Below are 17468 nucleotides of genomic sequence, written 5' to 3' on the forward strand. Positions count from 1 at the left end.
CAACAAAAAAGAGCCAGTTGAAAGAACCAGTACAATTACTTACATGTCTCATGTAATCGCTCAATCAGTGTTTCAGCCGTGCATTGTCAGGTAACATACCACTAGAGAACATTTTACAAAGAAAATTAAAAAAAAAAAAAAACTATATTACATATTCATTATATTTTATCATAATAGTATTATAAAAACAGCCTTACATTCAATTGTATACAAATCCATTATTAATTACTCTTTAATAATCATTTACCAGCTGTGTAAATTAGATTTTTGTCCATGAGAAAAAATGAACATGTACTATATCCATGTATCAAAATGAACAGATATTAAATTGAAAGCTCATGAATCCAATCATGAAATGTGTGTCTCCTCCACACACTGACAGTCTCAATCTCAATACATATTTTATTCAACTTTTGTTTTATAGGATCAAATTCTCTTATAATTTTCTTATATTTAATACTACATATTCTCACTTGATTCTTTATTCTGTCCATTGAGTCCAGAATAAGCTTGAAAGCACAAATAAAATAAAGGTTAAACTATAACCAGTCTATCTTCAGAAACTCCACCCTCTTACAAAAACTACAAGGAAGTGACTAGTCATTATTTCTAGCTTTCATTTTTGCTGAAAGCTGAAACGAGTCAGTGTTGTGAAGAACAGAGGAGGACAAATTATATCAGGATTTTTGTATATTTCTGAATTAACCCAGATTAGATTTTGATTGTAATGGTTATTTACTTTTCAAACCAAAGTTCAGAAAGTGAAAGTAAATTGTAGATCACTGGATCTTTTACAAGACGAGGAAATGGATTCAAAATCTGTGGAAGAGCTTTCTTGTCCTGTTTGCTGTGAAATCTTCAAGGTTCCTGTTCTTCTGTCCTGTAGTCACAGTATTTGTAAAGAGTGTCTACAACAGTTCTGGAAAACTAAGAAATCTCAGGAGTGTCCTGTCTGCAGGAAAAGAGCTTTAAGACAAAAACCTATAGTTAATCTAGCATTAAAAAACTTGTGTGATTCATTGATAAAGGAGGGAAATGAGGAGATCTGCAGCTCACACAGTGAGAAACTCAAACTCTTCTGTCTGGAGGACAAACAGCCTGTGTGTTTAGTGTGCAGAGACTCAGAGAAACACGCCAATCACACATTCAGACCCATCAGTGAAGTGCTTTCATCTTACAAGGTAAAACAAATGCCTCTCATTTCATGTGCTAAACATAGGAACAGTATTATTTATATTATATACTGTATATGACCAGTATTTATTTTTGCTCAGACTAAATCTCCATGAGTTCCCAGACAGCATGGTGACATTGATACAATGTTGAGTTTTGATCCAAACCATCATTTTGATTGAAATTGACATTAAAATGTTTAAAGTGTGTTGGATCAGCATTAAAATTTTGATGAAAGTCGACAGCAAACATGGGTGAAGACAGTGATATTGAACTAACAGTGATTTGTAGTTGATGAACAAGATCCTGCAGGTGTGTATTTCTGCAGAACACTAGTGGGTGTTTCCCAATCAGTGGAGTGTTTTCAAACCATGATGAAAATACAACTGAAATGTCAACATAAAATAATGTTGAGATCTGATGTAAGATCGTCACCAGAGGGAACTCCAGCTGTTGATTCAACATTACCATTTCTTAATTTTTGATCATTTCAGTGCTGATTCGACAGCAATGATGTAGAATCAATCACAGTGTAACGATGATTCAGTGTCATTACCATTGATTTGTTGAAATCTCACCATTCCCTCAACTTTAATTGCAGGTGCAAAATTGATATTAAACCAGCATCACTTTTTAATGTTAATTCAGTTTAATTAAGCATTGACGCATCAACACTGACTCAACACTGTTTCAATGATCACATGTTATCTGAGTTACTACTGATATTCTGCACTGAGCTTCAACCCCTCCGATGTTCACATCTTGAATGTAACAGCATTGGCACAAAACATGTTTGGTTTGAAAAATCAGTAGAAATGTCACGGGTTACTAAATAATATAACAACAAAAGCATCCAAACATACAATGTTTAAACCTCTTAGCTACATAAGTTTCACAGATTTTCATCTTAACCTGTAGGAGGAATTTAATACAGCACTGACATCCTTACAAACCAAGCTCAAACATGGAGAACAAATGAAAGAGAAGTATGATGGAATAATTGAACACATCGAGGTAAGGATATATAGAGTTAAATACTCCACATTCACACACAGAGTTTATTAATGACATTAGTGGAGTGTGTTTTAATACAGAGCTGACTGAAGGGAATGTGATTTGATTTCAGTCTCAAGCTGAGCAAACAGAGCGTCAGATTCAAGAAGAGTTTGAGAAGCTTCATCAGTTTCTCAGAGATGAAGAAGAAGCTACAATCACTGCACTGAGGGAGGAAGAGGAGCAGAAGAAGCAGAAGATGAAGGAGACGCTGGAGGAGATGAACAGACACATCTCATCTCTTTCACACACAATCAAAGACATGGAGGAGATGATGAAAGCCAATGACGTCTCGTTTCTAAAGGTGACAAATGAATCTGGCTTCATTCTTTGAGCTTAAAACTACTTGCCAATGTTGTATAGAGACTCACTGACAATAATAGTGTTTGATAAGATATTAAAATGTTTTCAAACTCTTTATTTTCCAGAACTTTAACGTCACAATGGAAAGGTGAGTGAGCTGCTCGTATCTCTTCTCTCAGTGGATCTGAACTCAAATTCACTGCAGTTCTGACTCCTGAATGTTCCTCCAGAGTCCAGATCTCACAGCCGGATCCAGAGATGAGTTCTGGAGCTTTGATTCATGTGTCACATTACCTGGGTAACCTGTCATTCAGAGTCTGGAAGAAGATGTTGGAAACTGTCCAACACAGTGAGTCTCAGCAGATTTGACACCAGTGCAAAAGATAGTTCAGATATAAACTAAAACATTTGATAGAAATATAATCACTTGAATTTCTAAGTAAATCTGAACTGTATTTCAGAAAATCATCAGATCATACAGTGAACTCATAAAAAGTCTATTCCTCGTGGTCTATGCTTATGTATTAGGATACAATAGTGTTTATTAAATACTGATATTAAACCTGAAGCCTCAATCCATTCTGACAGTAACTGAGAGACCATTGTTATGATTTATGATCTCTTTCAAGAAAGTCTTTATATGTGTTTTACATTTCTAATGCCATCATATTTCATCCTCTAATCTGATGTTATTCTCTCTGCAGCTCCGTTGACTCTAGATCCAAACACAGCACATCCTTGTCTCAAACTCTCTACTGATCTGACCAGTGTGTCGTACAATTTTGAAGTTAAAAACTGTCCTGATAATCCAGAGAGGTTTAACAAGTATCCGTGTGTCCTGAGTTCTGAGGGCTTTAACTCAGGAACACACTGCTGGGATGTGGAGGTTGGTGACAATACATGCTGGATTCTTGGAATAACCACAGCATCAAACCAAAGGAAGGGAGACGTTTTCTCTAATTCTAATGTCTGGTGTGTGTGGTACATGAATAGCAAATACTGCTCACAATCCCCAGAGCAACCCTGGACTTACTTTACTGTTGAAGAGAAGCTTCAGCGTGTGAGAGTTCAGCTGGACTATGACGGAGGAACAGTGTCATTCTCTAATCCTGTGACCAAAAACTGTCTGCGCACATTCAGGACATCCTTCACTGAGACCGTCTTTCCATTCTTATATAATTACTGCTCAACTTCCCCTCTGAGGATTTTACCAGTTAAAGTGTTTTTAACAGCAGAAAATCACAGTTAAATATGAGTGAGTGAAGCTGCAGCACCGGATTCTGCAGTCAGGTGCAGCTGCTCCAGAGATTAGGCTTGTTTGACTTCATGCAGCGCTGCGCAGAGAGATCGACGGCTGACTTGAAGCAGTGCATGCTGGTTAGAAATTTTGTCTGACCTGAGACAGCACCGATGTCATGTGACTGTGACGTATGGCATCAAAGTACCACGAGAGAGATTCGAGAGCAGTTGACTGAGTCAGCCAGTGGAGTTTCTCAAGAGCGTCTGCACAAGCTCTGATGACGACACAGCTGTTACACGATTGGCTGGATTCACCGCATGACAACGATCACATGTGTTTCATGTTTATTGTCACACCTTCAGTTCCACTAATGCTCACATATCTGTATTTTTATAACAGTTAAAGCTCTTTTCATGTAGTCATGATGTTACATTGTTTCTTGTTTATCAAAATAAAACTGATAAAAATGTAGACCCCACTTTGGTATTTAAATAATATAATTAATATAACTTTATTCTTGTACAAACAGACACTGTAAGCAGTATATAAAGTTTTGAATGAAAATGTCTTAGAAACATCTGTATTTTTGACAAATATTCCATTTATTTCACTTATTTCGGCTGTGATAAAGTATGCAAACGTAACACAAGCATCACTATGGGAAGCAAAACAGTGTCTGACTTCAAGTCTCCATTTTCAGCTCCTCTCCGACAATCATTCTGTCTCAAGTCTGACAACATTTATAACCAGCATGCACTGCTTCAAGTCAGCCAACAATCAGTCTGCACAGCACTGCATGAAGTTGAACAAGCATATTGTGTTATTATTGGGAGATGAGAGGGTCTGTATCTCTTACCATTAGAAAAAGCGTAACAGCTAACTTGGATCATGTGAGGCACCTCAGCCTATCATGTGGCAGTGACATCAGTGTCAAAGTTTTATGACAGTCGGTTACAGTTCATGTAATCAGTTTCTTGTGGATTAGTGCATTAATCTTGTGAATAAATGTTTATATTTGGTGTTTTATCGCTAGCACATGAACGGTAGGATTGCATTGTTTGCTTTACTGTGGAAAAAAGGCGCAAATATCTCTATTAGCTGCAGTTTACTTTCACTCATTAAAAAGCGTTATTTCATCATCATTAGACTCACAGTAGTCTGAAATGTGTCTAGTATCTGTCTGATTTTCAAATCCACATTGAATTTTGCTACATTGGTCATGTGATATTTACTTAAAATACAATTGTGAGTGTAAATGCAATTAAGTAACATTTAAATGATCGTTTTGCTACAATTTTTGCTTGACCATGTTAAACATATCTAATCATTTCTGTAATACAATTTCATTTTAATTTTGCAACATAAAATATTAAAATATCTGTTTAAATTATATGGTTATGAAATGGCAAATGTAAATTCAATTAGGCCAACTGAAAAAATTAGATGTGATCAATCATTAGAAAATGTTGAGTTGTGGTCTGAATTTTTTTTTTTTTTTTTTTTTTTTTTTTACAGTGTATAATTATATAATATTGAAGGGGTTGTATTCTGAATCCACTGCCGCTTCAATATCTTTTGAGTGCCACACACATTTTGGCCTGTCTTGTTTGCTCTGCAAGGGTAAATAAAGAACTGGTTGTTTGAATAAATAAAGCATTTTCTTTTACATCATAATATTTTGGCCGAATGACATAAAAAAAGTGAGTGCCCACATAGCTACTATAAACTTTATTCTAGGTACCCTAGAATTAAATATTGAATTTATCTTGGCATAGTTGAATAACAAGAGTTCAGTACATGGAAAAGAAATACATTGAGTTTCAAACACCATTGTTTCCTCCTTCTTATATAAATCTCATTTGTTTAAAAGACCTCCGAAGAACACCTTTAAGTTGATGAAAGTAATGCGATGCACTTACTGCCTCAAATGCTGCCGTTCTAATGACAGACAAACACGTGTCCAACATTCAGTGGTCAAAAACTTTCTAAATCCATTTCAGCTTGATTTTGGTAAAATGTTAATAATATAATGACACGTAGAACTGTCTGATTATATATTAAGCTATTTTAACAGTGGCTGACCCCCCCAAAAATGAGTGATATAGCCTAGTTTTCTAATAACATATATTTATTAACTGTGTCAATATTGTGACTAATTTTTAAATTAGTATGACTTACATTTTGACATTTTATTTTTAAATAATTCAAACATTTAATAATATTTCACTGATGTATTTCAACAGGTCACTCATGCACATCTATTCCCATGTAACACAGAGCCCTGCATGTAACATGAAGAAAAATACTGTCATAAATTAAGAAATTATTGATCACTTTTTATTAGATTGTCCCTTTGTATTGGTTAAAACGTGAGAAGCCAAAAAAGATAAGAAATCTTTTTAAATATATTTCAAAGTAAAATGGCCAAAAATATTTGCGTATATTAGTATTTTTTTGAAGATAGTAAAGTTGTAAAGTATCTACTTTACTGATTTTATACATAAGCATTATTAAATATTATCAATGTAGTTTTAATGTCTTGACTATTCCATCCACATTTGCATTTATCCTAAATGTAGGCTACTGTAAGATTGAATTTCTTGCCCCTAAAATACATTTTGAAATATACTTTGGTATATGAGTGTTGAAACTAAATATAATTTCTATTTTAAAAATATATATTTCATTGAGCTTCACTGTTTACAACATATATTTATTATATTTAAAATATATTTGGTCACAAAAATATATATATTTATTTTGCTGTATGGGTAGGAAGCTGTTGATAAAATGTAAAAACATTAAAGTATAGGTGTTAAGTATAAGCGAATGCTCATTGTTCTACTTGTTAAGGTGTATAAAAAAGACATTGTTGTGAAGAAGTCATCTGCTGCTCTTGTTTAAAGATCAATAATTGAAAATCTATTTTCTTCACAGCGCCCAGCACCAAAGTCCCTTTAAGAGAAGTAATTTCACTCGGCGGCCATCTTTGAAACTCCTCTCGGGCATTCAAGTGCAGCTCCTATCTCCTTGAATGGGGAAACATCAAATTCTCCAAAGTTGTTTGCCAAGCTTTCGATTAAATTTCATATTTGAAATCACCAATGAAATCTGACAACAACTGTCTCATAAATTTTGTTTCTAAATGCTCAAATCATGACACAAAAAGGTATTTTTCAGGCTGGATCAAGCTAATGCGCATATGCTGACCTAAGTGTACGTCTCTATAAGTGTGTGTCTGACTGTTTCTGTAGGAACCGGAGCTTCCAACGGCCGCAGCAGTGACGCAATGACTTTACCAATCAGCAATTGGCTCTTATTTAAAAGGTGTGATTTATTCCGTCATATTGCCTGTTGCACTTTCTCCCATTCAAAACAATACGTCTTATTCTATAGTATTATTCTATAGTATTATTCTATGTGTTATTCTATAGTCTTTGCCCTGCACTCCTTCTGACTACCTCGAGCAAGATTCTGCACTTATAGCACAACAGAATCTTCACCTGACAGTCAAGAGGAGGTTGCAGGACCCAGTACAACTCCAGCAAGAGATCCACAACCATCACCAGATCCAACACCAAGCAATGGTCGCTCTGCATTTACAAAATTTTGATATATATTTTAAAATAAAATACCTTTAATAAGTCACTGTTCTCAAAGAATCAGATGTGTATCCCTGTCTGCCAGTTATATTGTTTTTATGACAGGTGGACGTAAACGTAAAGGGAAGAAAACACAAGTCATGGTCGAGTATGTCGAGTTTTGACCTGAAAGAACTAGAAGTTTTATTACAGCCTCCCAGTTACATAACTTTTGTCTTCAGAAGTTGACAATATACTCGTTTCTTTGTGAAGTGTTTGTAGTACAACTTGTACAAAAAAAGTTACTTTAATTTAGGTGCAATCTAAGCTATTTTTTCCTTTTCCTGAAAGAACTTGGTAGAACTGTTCTGTTTTTATATGACTGCTGCCCAGTAGCAAAAGTGTAGCAGAAGTTTTGTTTTCATAACTTTCTGGGCATTGAAAGTGTTAATTGTCTTGCTGGCAATGAAGGCCTCACTGAGCCATCAGATTTTATTAAAATAAATTGTAATTTGTGTTCTGAAGATGAAGAAGGTCTAATGGGTGTGGAACGACATAAGGGTAGGTAATAAATGACAGAATTTTCATTTTTGGGTGAACTAACCCTTAATTCTGGTTATTTTTGTAAAGAATGATACACTCACTGCCATACCTGCCTTAAATTATTATCCCTCATCTTTCTCTCAATCTTTTGCTCATAATTATGTTTACACCTAATAATAATTTGCCTTATTTCTCTTTGCATTACTTTTGTGGTTAAAACATCTAATTTCCAAAAGACTATTGGAGTTTATGGCTTTACAAGATGAGGAATATAATGTGGAAACACCACAAAAGCAAAACAAAGACATATTATGACATTGGTGAGGATGAAATGAATAGTTTTATCATCCCAATTGAAAAATAATATTCTTTAAGTAGCTGCTGAACTGTCCAAGAAGACTGTCATCCGAAAAAAGCTCCAAAGGTGCACTGTTTTTATGTATGTTGTGTAGTTAATTGCATTACTTTGAACTTTTACTTCTAGTAAAATATGAGAACTCAGGAAAACATTTAGTTTGGTGTTCATAAAGGGTATATGAGCCTTACTGGAGGCTGAGAAACACTGGCTATCTAAAAAATATTTGCTCATGATTGCTCTGCTGTGTCTGCATGTGAATGCCTGTAATCAGACAAAATAACTGATTTATCATATTACACCAGGCAATAGGCTTTTTTAATCTCAAGATTGTGTAGGTAGTTTTTCCCAGCTGTGTTTATTTCTGACATTTGCATTTTGTTTTTTATTTTCATTTCAGGTGTCAAGAAAGATAGAGTCCAAGGCATTACAAAGTAATGGTTTGACAACGGTGTTTCAGGCAAGAAGAGGACACTGCAAAGGGGGAGCAGGTTTGAATACACACAGTCTTTTTCTTGTAGAGCAAGCCACTATGCCCGACGTGAAGCACCAGGGAGAAAGATCTTTCCTAGTGACTTGCAGCAAAAATGCAGGATGTTTCTTGAGTAAAATCATCAGCAAGGTTTATACTCTACTGGAGCATCTTTGTCTGTGACTTTATCCTGGTTTTTGGTCATCCTGCCAAAGATGTGTTCTCTATTCCACATTGCAATTAATGATCCTGATCTGTCTGCTAAACAGAAGCGGAATAAGATTCTGCTGTACACACTACACTGTCGCCGTAATCGACACACTAAGTGGACAATACTTTCACTGACTGCTTTGACATAATGGAGAACCTGGTCCTTCCAAAGTTATTTGCATCAGTTATATATTTACGTATTCAGTGTTGTTATATATATATATATATATATATATATAATATTATATATATGTTACAGACAGATGCACAGGAGACACAGAGGTACACGTAGATGGGAGTTTATTGACAGACAGCAGGTAAACAATAGTGATGCAGGTAAGTGAACTGGTAATATGAACTCGGAGGAATGGTAACTGGAACACACAGACGCAGAAGCACAGAGACCAAAGAAACAGGTAAGTGGAACAGGTAAATAGATCAGCAGGCTTGGTGATTATCATAGAGAAGTCCTTAATGCATGAACGAGACCAGACATCTGAGTGAGGTGAGTAGTGATGGCCGATTTCTAAACACTGCTTCATGAAGCGCCGAAGCTTCATGAATCTTTTGTTTCGAATCAGTGATTCGGAGCGTGTATCAAACTGCCAAAGTCACGTGATTTTAGTAAACAAGGCTTCATTACGTCATCACTGTTTCAAAACGTTTCGAAATTTCAGTGGTTCACCGGTAGAGGGCGATGATAATGTGAGCCCATGAATCATGCAGATTCACTGAGAACCATTGAACAAGTGTCTATGGGCTTTACCCTATGGTTTTACTTGATCTCCGATCAGTTTTATACATTTGTAGATGTTTTAATTAGACATTAGAATAATTAAAATGAATAATGGTAGTTATTAAGAGCTCTTATTGGCCTGTTTAGCTTGAGCCATGGAACAGAGAAACAAGCCTTGAAAATTGATAAAAGAACACGTATTATACAGACACTCTATATTTAATCTTATTAGATGATTAGTTAATTGCATTTGATTGATTTTACTTTCAATAAAACTTTTGCAATACATTTGTTAAAGGGTATTTTTAATGCATGTTTGGCGAGTTTTGTTGTATTTACACTTTTCTGACCACTAGGGGTCACCGTGAAGACGGGTGTCAGATTGTTTCGAAGCCTCGACACATCACGGCACATTTGCTTCAGTGTTTCACGAAGCCTCGATCTGCCCATCACTAGAGGTTAGTGGCGTGCTTAAGTAGTCTGCTGATTAAGGTGCTGATGGGATACAGGTGTGTGAGATCAGTATTCGGGTGAGGGAGTGCGCTGTGATTGGTTGATGGTGGAGCCTGGCAGGTCTGTGACATTATTGTCACTCTATATATATGATGATTGCAATCAGTATAAAGACGACTGAGGTGATGTACAGTCATACAACAAGCACATGTGAGTCTGTTATACTGATGTGCAAACTAGTCCTTTTCAGTACTGCAACTTGTCTAACATGTAAACAAGCTCTTTGCTGTTGCACTGTAAACATACTATACACTGAGAAAAAAAAATTAAGATTTTTTGCTTTGGTGTGCATAAATTTATGAATTCTATCGACTCCTTATATAATTTGGTAATTTGGTGTCCTTTTGGAGGACAAAAAAGAGCCAGTTGAAAGAACCAGTACAATTACTGAAATGTATCATGTCTCATGTAATCGTTCAATCAGTGTTTCAGCATAAACAGCTTGTAAACAATGTGTCAGGTAACATACTCAGAGAAGCCATTCATTGACCGTAAACTAGTCTAGAGAACATTTTGCAAATAAATAAAAAAATAACTATATTACATATTCATGATATTTTATACCATTAAAATTTTTTATCATAATGTTAGTATTATAAAAACTGCCTTAAATCCATTTTATACAAATCAGTTATTAATTACTCTTTAATAATCATTTATCAGCTGTGTAGTTTACAACATTAGATTTTTGTCCTTGAGAAAAATGAACATGTACTATATCAATGTATCAAAATGAATAGATATTGAATTGAAAGCTCATGAATCCAGTCATGAAATGTGTGTCTCCTCCACACACTGACAGTCTCAATCTCAATACATATTTTATTAAACTTATTTTGTTTTATAGGATTAAATTCTCTTATAATTTTCTAATATTTAATACTACATATTCTCACTTGATTCTTTATTCAATCCATTGAGTCCAGAATATGCTTGAAAACAATAAATGAAATAAAGGTTAAACTATAACCAGTCTGTCTTCAGAAACTCCACCCTCTTACAAAACCAATGAGGAAGTGACTAGTCATTATTTCTAGCTTTCATTTTTGCTGAAAGCTGAAACGAGTCAGTGTTGTGAAGAACAGAGGAGGACAAATTATATCAGGATTTTTGTGTATTTCTGAATTAACCCAGATTAGATTTTGATTGTAATGGTTATTTACTTTTCAAACCAAAGTTCAGAAAGTGAAAGTAAATTGTAGATCACTGGATCTTTTACAAGACGAGGAAATGGATTCAAAATCTGCGGAAGAGCTTTCTTGTCCTGTTTGCTGTGAAATCTTCAAGGTTCCTGTTCTTCTGTCCTGTAGTCACAGTATTTGTAAAGAGTGTCTACAACAGTTCTGGAAAACTAAGGATTCTCAGGAGTGTCCTGTCTGCAGGAGATCCTCAAAATATGAACCTCCAATTAATTTAGCGTTAAAAAACTTGTGTGATTCATTGATAAAGGAGGGAAATGAGGAGATCTGCAGCTTACACAGTGAGAAACTCAAACTCTTCTGTCTGGAGGACAAACAGCCTGTGTGTTTAGTGTGCAGAGACTCAGAGAAACACACCAATCACACATTCAGACCCATCATTGAAGTGCTTTCATCTTACAAGGTAAAACAAATGTCTCTCACTTCAAGTGTTAAATACAGTGCTAAACATAGGAACAGTATTATTTATATTATATATATGACCAGTATTTATTTTTGCTCAGACTAAATCTCCATGACTTCCCAGACAGCATGGTGACATTGATACAATGTTGAGTTTTGATCCAAACCATCATTTTGGTTGAAATTGTTTAATGTATGTTGGAGCAGCATTGAAATTTTGATGAAAGTCGACAGCACACATGGGTGAAGAGCGTAACATTGAACTAACAGTGATTTGTAGTTAATGAACACAAGATCACGCAGGTGTGTATCTCTGCAGAACACTAGTGGGTGTTTCCCAATCAGTGGGGCGTTTTCAAACCACAATGAAAATGCAACTGAAATGTCAACATAAAATAATGTTGAGATCTGATGTAAGATCGTCACCAGAGGGCACTGCAGCTGTTGATTCAACATTACCATTTCTTCATTTTTGATCATTTCAGTGTTGATTCGACAGCAATGATGTAGAATCAATCACAGTGTAACGATGATTCAATGTCATTACCATTGATTTGTTGAAATCTCAATATTTTCTCAACATTAAAGTTAATTCAATATAATTAAGCACTGATGCATCAACACTGACTCAACACTGTTTCAATGATCACATGTTATCTGAGTTACTACTGATATTCTGCACTGAGCTTCAACCCCTCCGATGTTCACATCTTGAATGTAACCGCATTGGCACAAAACATATTTGGTTTGAAAATCTGCAGAAATGTCACGGGTTACTAAATAATATAACAACAAAAGCATCCAAACATACAATGTTTAAACCTCTTAGCTACAATAAGTTTCACAGATTTTCATCTTAACCTGTAGGAGGAATTTAATACAGCACTGACATCCTTACAAACCAAGCTTGAACATGGAGAACAAATGAAAGAAGAGTGTGATGAAATAATTGAACACATCAAGGTGAGGATATATAGTTAAATACTCCACATTCACACACACAGTGTTTATTAATGACATTAGTGGAGTGTGTTTTAATACAGAGCTGACTGAAGGGAATGTGATTTGATTTCAGTCTCAAGCTGAGCAAACAGAGCGTCAGATTCAAGAAGAGTTTGAGAAGCTTCATCATTTTCTCAGAGATGAAGAAGAAGCTACAATCACTGCACTGAGGGAGGAAGAGGAGCAGAAGAAGCAGAAGATGAAGGAGACGCTGGAGGAGATGAACAGACACATCTCATCTCTTTCACACACAATCAAAGACATGGAGGAGATGATGAAAGCCAATGACGTCTCGTTTCTAAAGGTGACAAATGAATCTGGCTTCATTCTTTGAGCATAAAACTACTTGTCAATGTTGTATAGAGACTCACTGACAATAATAGTGTTTGATAAGATATTAAAATGTTTTCAAACTCTTTATTTTCCAGAACTTTAACGTCACAATGGAAAGGTGAGTGAGCTGCTCGTATCTCTTCTCTCAGAGGATCTGAACTCAAATTCACTGCAGTTCTGACTCCTGAATGTTCCTCCAGAGTCCAGATCTCACAGCCGGATCCAGAGATGAGTTCTGGAGCTTTGATTCATGTGTCACATTACCTGGGTAACCTGTCGTTCAGAGTCTGGAAGAAGATGATGGAAACTGTCCAACACAGTGAGTCTCGGCAGATTTGACACCAGTGCAAAAGATAGTTCAGATATAAACTAAAACATTTGATAGAAATATAATCACTTGAATTTCTAAGTAAATCTGAACTGTATTTCAGAAAATCATCAGATCATACAGTGAACTCTTAAAAAAGTCTATTCCTCGAGGTCTATGCTTATGTATTGGGATACAATAGTGTTTATTGAATACTGATACTAAACCTGAAGCCTCAATCCATTCTGACAGTAACAGAGATCATTGTTATGATTTATGATCTCTTTCAAGAAAGTCTTTGTGTTTTACATTTACATTTCTAATGCCATCATATTTCATCCTCTAATCTGATGTTATTCTCTCTGCAGCTCCGATGACTCTAGATCCAAATACAGCAAATCCTCGGCTCACACTCTCTACTGATCTGACCAGTGTGTTGAACAGTGGTGAACGTAAAAAGTGTCCTAATAATCCAGAGAGGATTAACTTTTATCCGTGTGTCCTGAGTTCTGAGGGCTTTAACTCAGGAACACACTGCTGGGATGTGGAGGTTGGTGACAACACACTCTGGATTCTTGGAATAACCACAGCATCGAACCAAAGGAAAGAAAAAGTTTTCTTTAAGTCTAACGTCTGGTGTGTGTGGTACAAGGACAGCAAATACTACTCACAATCCCCAGAGCAACACTTGACTGTCTTTACTGTTGAAGAGAAGCTTCAGCGTGTGAGAGTTCAGCTGGACTATGACGGAGGAACAGTGTCATTCTCTAATTCTGTGACCAAAAACTGTCTGTGCACATTCAGGACATCCTTCACAGAGACTGTCTTTCCATTCTTATTTAATCACTGCACAACTTCCCCTCTGAGGATTTTACCAGTTAAAGTGTTTGTAACAGTAGAAAATCACAGTTAAATATGAGTGAGTGAAGCTGCAGCACTGGATTCTGCAGTCAGGTGCAGCTGCTCCAGAGATTAGGCTTGTTTGACTTCATGCAGCGCTGCGCAGAGAGATCGCGGCTGACTTGAAGCAGTGCATGCTGGTTAGACATTTTGTCTGACTTGAGACAGCGCCAACGCCATGTGACTATGACGTATGGTATCAAAGTACCGCGAGAACAATTCGAGAGCAGCTGCATGAGCTCTGATGATGACACAGCTGTTCCGCGATTCACCACATGACACCGCATTCGTGTTTATTGTCACACCTTCAGTTCCACTAATGCTCACAAATCTGTATTTTTATAACAGTTAAAGCTCTTTTCATGTAGTCATGATGTTACATTGTTTCTTGTTTATCAAAATAAAACTGATAAAAACGTAGAGCCCACTTTTGTATTTAAATAATATTATGCTTATGTTGAACTTTATTTGTAGGAGCCATATTTAGATACTTGCACACTAATAATTTAAGAGACTCTAATTTAATTAATTTTTATTTCAAATATTATGATTTAAATATAGAAAGAAATTTTATGTTTGTTTGATACTTGGACTAACCTGTTTTATATTAATTTGCTCCTCCTCCTTGTCACTACAGCGCGAAAGTGCAAGTGTTAATAGCCAGTTAGCATTGTTTGGCAGGAACAGGTTAGAGGGTGGAGAGCAACAGTTTCTTCAATCGCATGCTCACACCTGTAGTTCGTATTTTCTGGAATTTGATTTGTATTTTGTTTGAAAAGTAAACCGGAGATCGTGATTAATAAATAACGTTTTGTTTTGTGACGATTGAATATCCGTGCGTGCTTTATGGACTGGACATGTGTATTATACGAAGAGACTCCTCCACTAACCTCAGGGGGCTAACGAAAGTTTTTAAAGATTAGCCGCTATATTATTCTTGTAAAAACAGACACTGTGAGCAGTACATAAAGTACTGAATGAAAATGTCTCGGAAACATCTGTATTTTTGACAAATATTGCATTTATTTCACTTCAGCTGTGATAAAGTATCTAAACGCAACACAAGCATCACTATGGGAAGCAAAAAAGTGTCCGACATCACGTCTCTGTTTTCAGCTCCTCACCGTCATGCATTCTGTCTCAAGTCGGACAACATTTATAATAGGGCTGCCCTCGACTAAAGATTTTTCTAGTCGACCAGTAGTCGTTCATTTAAGCCATTAGTCGACTAATCGCGCATTTATATTAATAAGCCATAAATCATAATAATGAGCCTTTAATCTTATGTATACATAGCCTAATCAGTGCTCAAACACATGCAAGCTTGCCACAGTGCACCGGCAAACGTAACGATTATGAATGTGTCGTGAAAAAACAGCAAGGAGACTGTCTAAACATTTTAATAATTTATTGATAATGTTTTCTGTGTTTTCGGCTGCAGAGATTAAGTCAACAATGCTGACTCATCTCTCATCTCCGCAGTAGTGGACGCGCCTATATGCAAGTTTCATATGGATTACATAATCTGAGAATATTTATTTTCCATTTGAATTGGCTCGTTTAAAAGTAGACATTCCAAGCTATAGATATATTTCTTGTGTCTGTGAGGAAAGCAGCCTATACGATGAGTTTCGGTTCATGCTTGTTACGAGCTCAAGTTCACCGAGACCGAGATCAGAAAACGCATCCTGATTGCTTTCATTGTTTTACAAAAGCACAACGTTTTGCTGTTATTGTGAGTTTACAGAAATAAAAGTAGACCCTTTACATTTTGCATTACTCTTATCTATGACCAAAAATGACGGAGTATTTTAAGTTAAGTGCAGTGATCACACCGGCGCCTCCATGTCATGCAGTAAACACGCTCTCCACACAAACACTTGGATATGTGTAACAAGGTTAAAATTGTTTTATTTCACAAGATTTTCCTGTTAATATGCATTCAGTACTATTCTACAATTGTTTAAAACAGTGTTTATAAAAATACATTAAAAAGGGTCTGTAAGGAGGTGATGGTTTCTCCCCCCCCCCCTCCTTTTACAACAAAGTGGTTCAGCCCAGGCAGCCATACCTGCTGTATTGCTCTTTTAGTGATCTTTTCCGTCTTTCTCCTGAACGAAAGAGGTATGCTGTGTTCCATGCTACAGATCAGCTGTTAGCATAAGTTGAAAATAATGCTCACACAGAAATACACAATGTTTAAGTTGTTTTTATTTATTTTGTTAGATAATCACAGATGTAAGATCATATATATTTAACATATATGTTTCATTGTTGTGGATTGGTATATTTGGGATTGTTATTTTTATTGGCAGTGTTACTGATGTGTGAGCTGAGGCTGCCATGAAGGCCTGTCTATATAAAAATACATTCTCTATGCAGGTATGCACTGACGAACCATATGTTTGTGTTTTTAAGCTTATACTGTTGTGTTTAATGCTCTGCCCTGTATAAGTTTAAGTGTACGGAGTTACTGCGATTTCTCCGTTTCTGTCTTTTCTCTTTTGCTTTGTGTGGTCCTGCTTTTCCGTCTTTCTCCTGAACGAAAGAGTGTTACTGATGTGTGAGCTGAGGCTGCCGTGAAGGCCTGTCTATATAAAAATACATTCTCTATGCAGACCCAATCCGGCGATCTCCTGTCTTTCTTCACTCATTCCAAACACAACGCAGACCACAGAAGCATACGGTTACACTGGTGACGTGACCCGTTCGATTGTTCAGCTGCAGCCGAACTCCCGAGGTTGCTGCACGGAGGTTAACGACGTCGGATTTCACCGCTTCATCGAGGGGACGCGCGGATTGATGCACGGAGGTTAACGACGTCGGATTTCACCGCTTCATTGAGGGGACGCGCGGATTGCTGCACGGAGATTCGACAACGTCAGACTAAACCGCTCTTCCGTTTCGTCGAGGTGACGCACGAACTGTTACGAGAGTAGAAGACGTCGGACTTTGCTGTTTTACCGCTTCACCGTGGGGACGCGTGGACTAAGCTTACGGTATTTTCGTAGCAAGATTAAGACATATAAGCAAACATTGATTTGATTCAATAGCGCCTTAAATGCTTTAAGTAATTGGTCAATTTATTAGAGATGTAAAATCAAAGTGCTGAATCGTTTATTCAGCTGTGGAAACAATTTTATTTT

General features: G+C 36.3%; 2 protein-coding genes across 2 annotated transcripts; both read left to right on the plus strand.

Annotated features, from left to right (window-relative positions):
* Positions 1–362: 362 nt before the first annotated feature.
* On the plus strand, positions 363–5418 carry LOC125261641 (nuclear factor 7, brain-like). Its single transcript, XM_048180193.1, has 6 exons — positions 363–1181; positions 2092–2187; positions 2300–2530; positions 2655–2677; positions 2760–2878; positions 3234–5418. Exons 1-6 carry the CDS (start codon positions 807–809, stop codon positions 3776–3778), a joined length of 1389 nt encoding a protein of 462 aa, XP_048036150.1. The 5' UTR covers positions 363–806; the 3' UTR covers positions 3779–5418.
* Positions 5419–11050: 5632 nt separating this feature from the next.
* LOC125261642 (nuclear factor 7, brain-like) lies at positions 11051–15396 on the plus strand. The gene is made up of 6 exons (XM_048180194.1): positions 11051–11781; positions 12648–12743; positions 12856–13086; positions 13211–13233; positions 13316–13434; positions 13791–15396. Exons 1-6 carry the CDS (start codon positions 11410–11412, stop codon positions 14333–14335), a joined length of 1386 nt encoding a protein of 461 aa, XP_048036151.1. The 5' UTR covers positions 11051–11409; the 3' UTR covers positions 14336–15396.
* Positions 15397–17468: the final 2072 nt, after the last annotated feature.

Source organism: Megalobrama amblycephala, unplaced genomic scaffold (genome assembly GCF_018812025.1).
Source record: "Megalobrama amblycephala isolate DHTTF-2021 unplaced genomic scaffold, ASM1881202v1 scaffold449, whole genome shotgun sequence".
Taxonomy (NCBI): Eukaryota; Metazoa; Chordata; class Actinopteri; order Cypriniformes; family Xenocyprididae; genus Megalobrama; species Megalobrama amblycephala.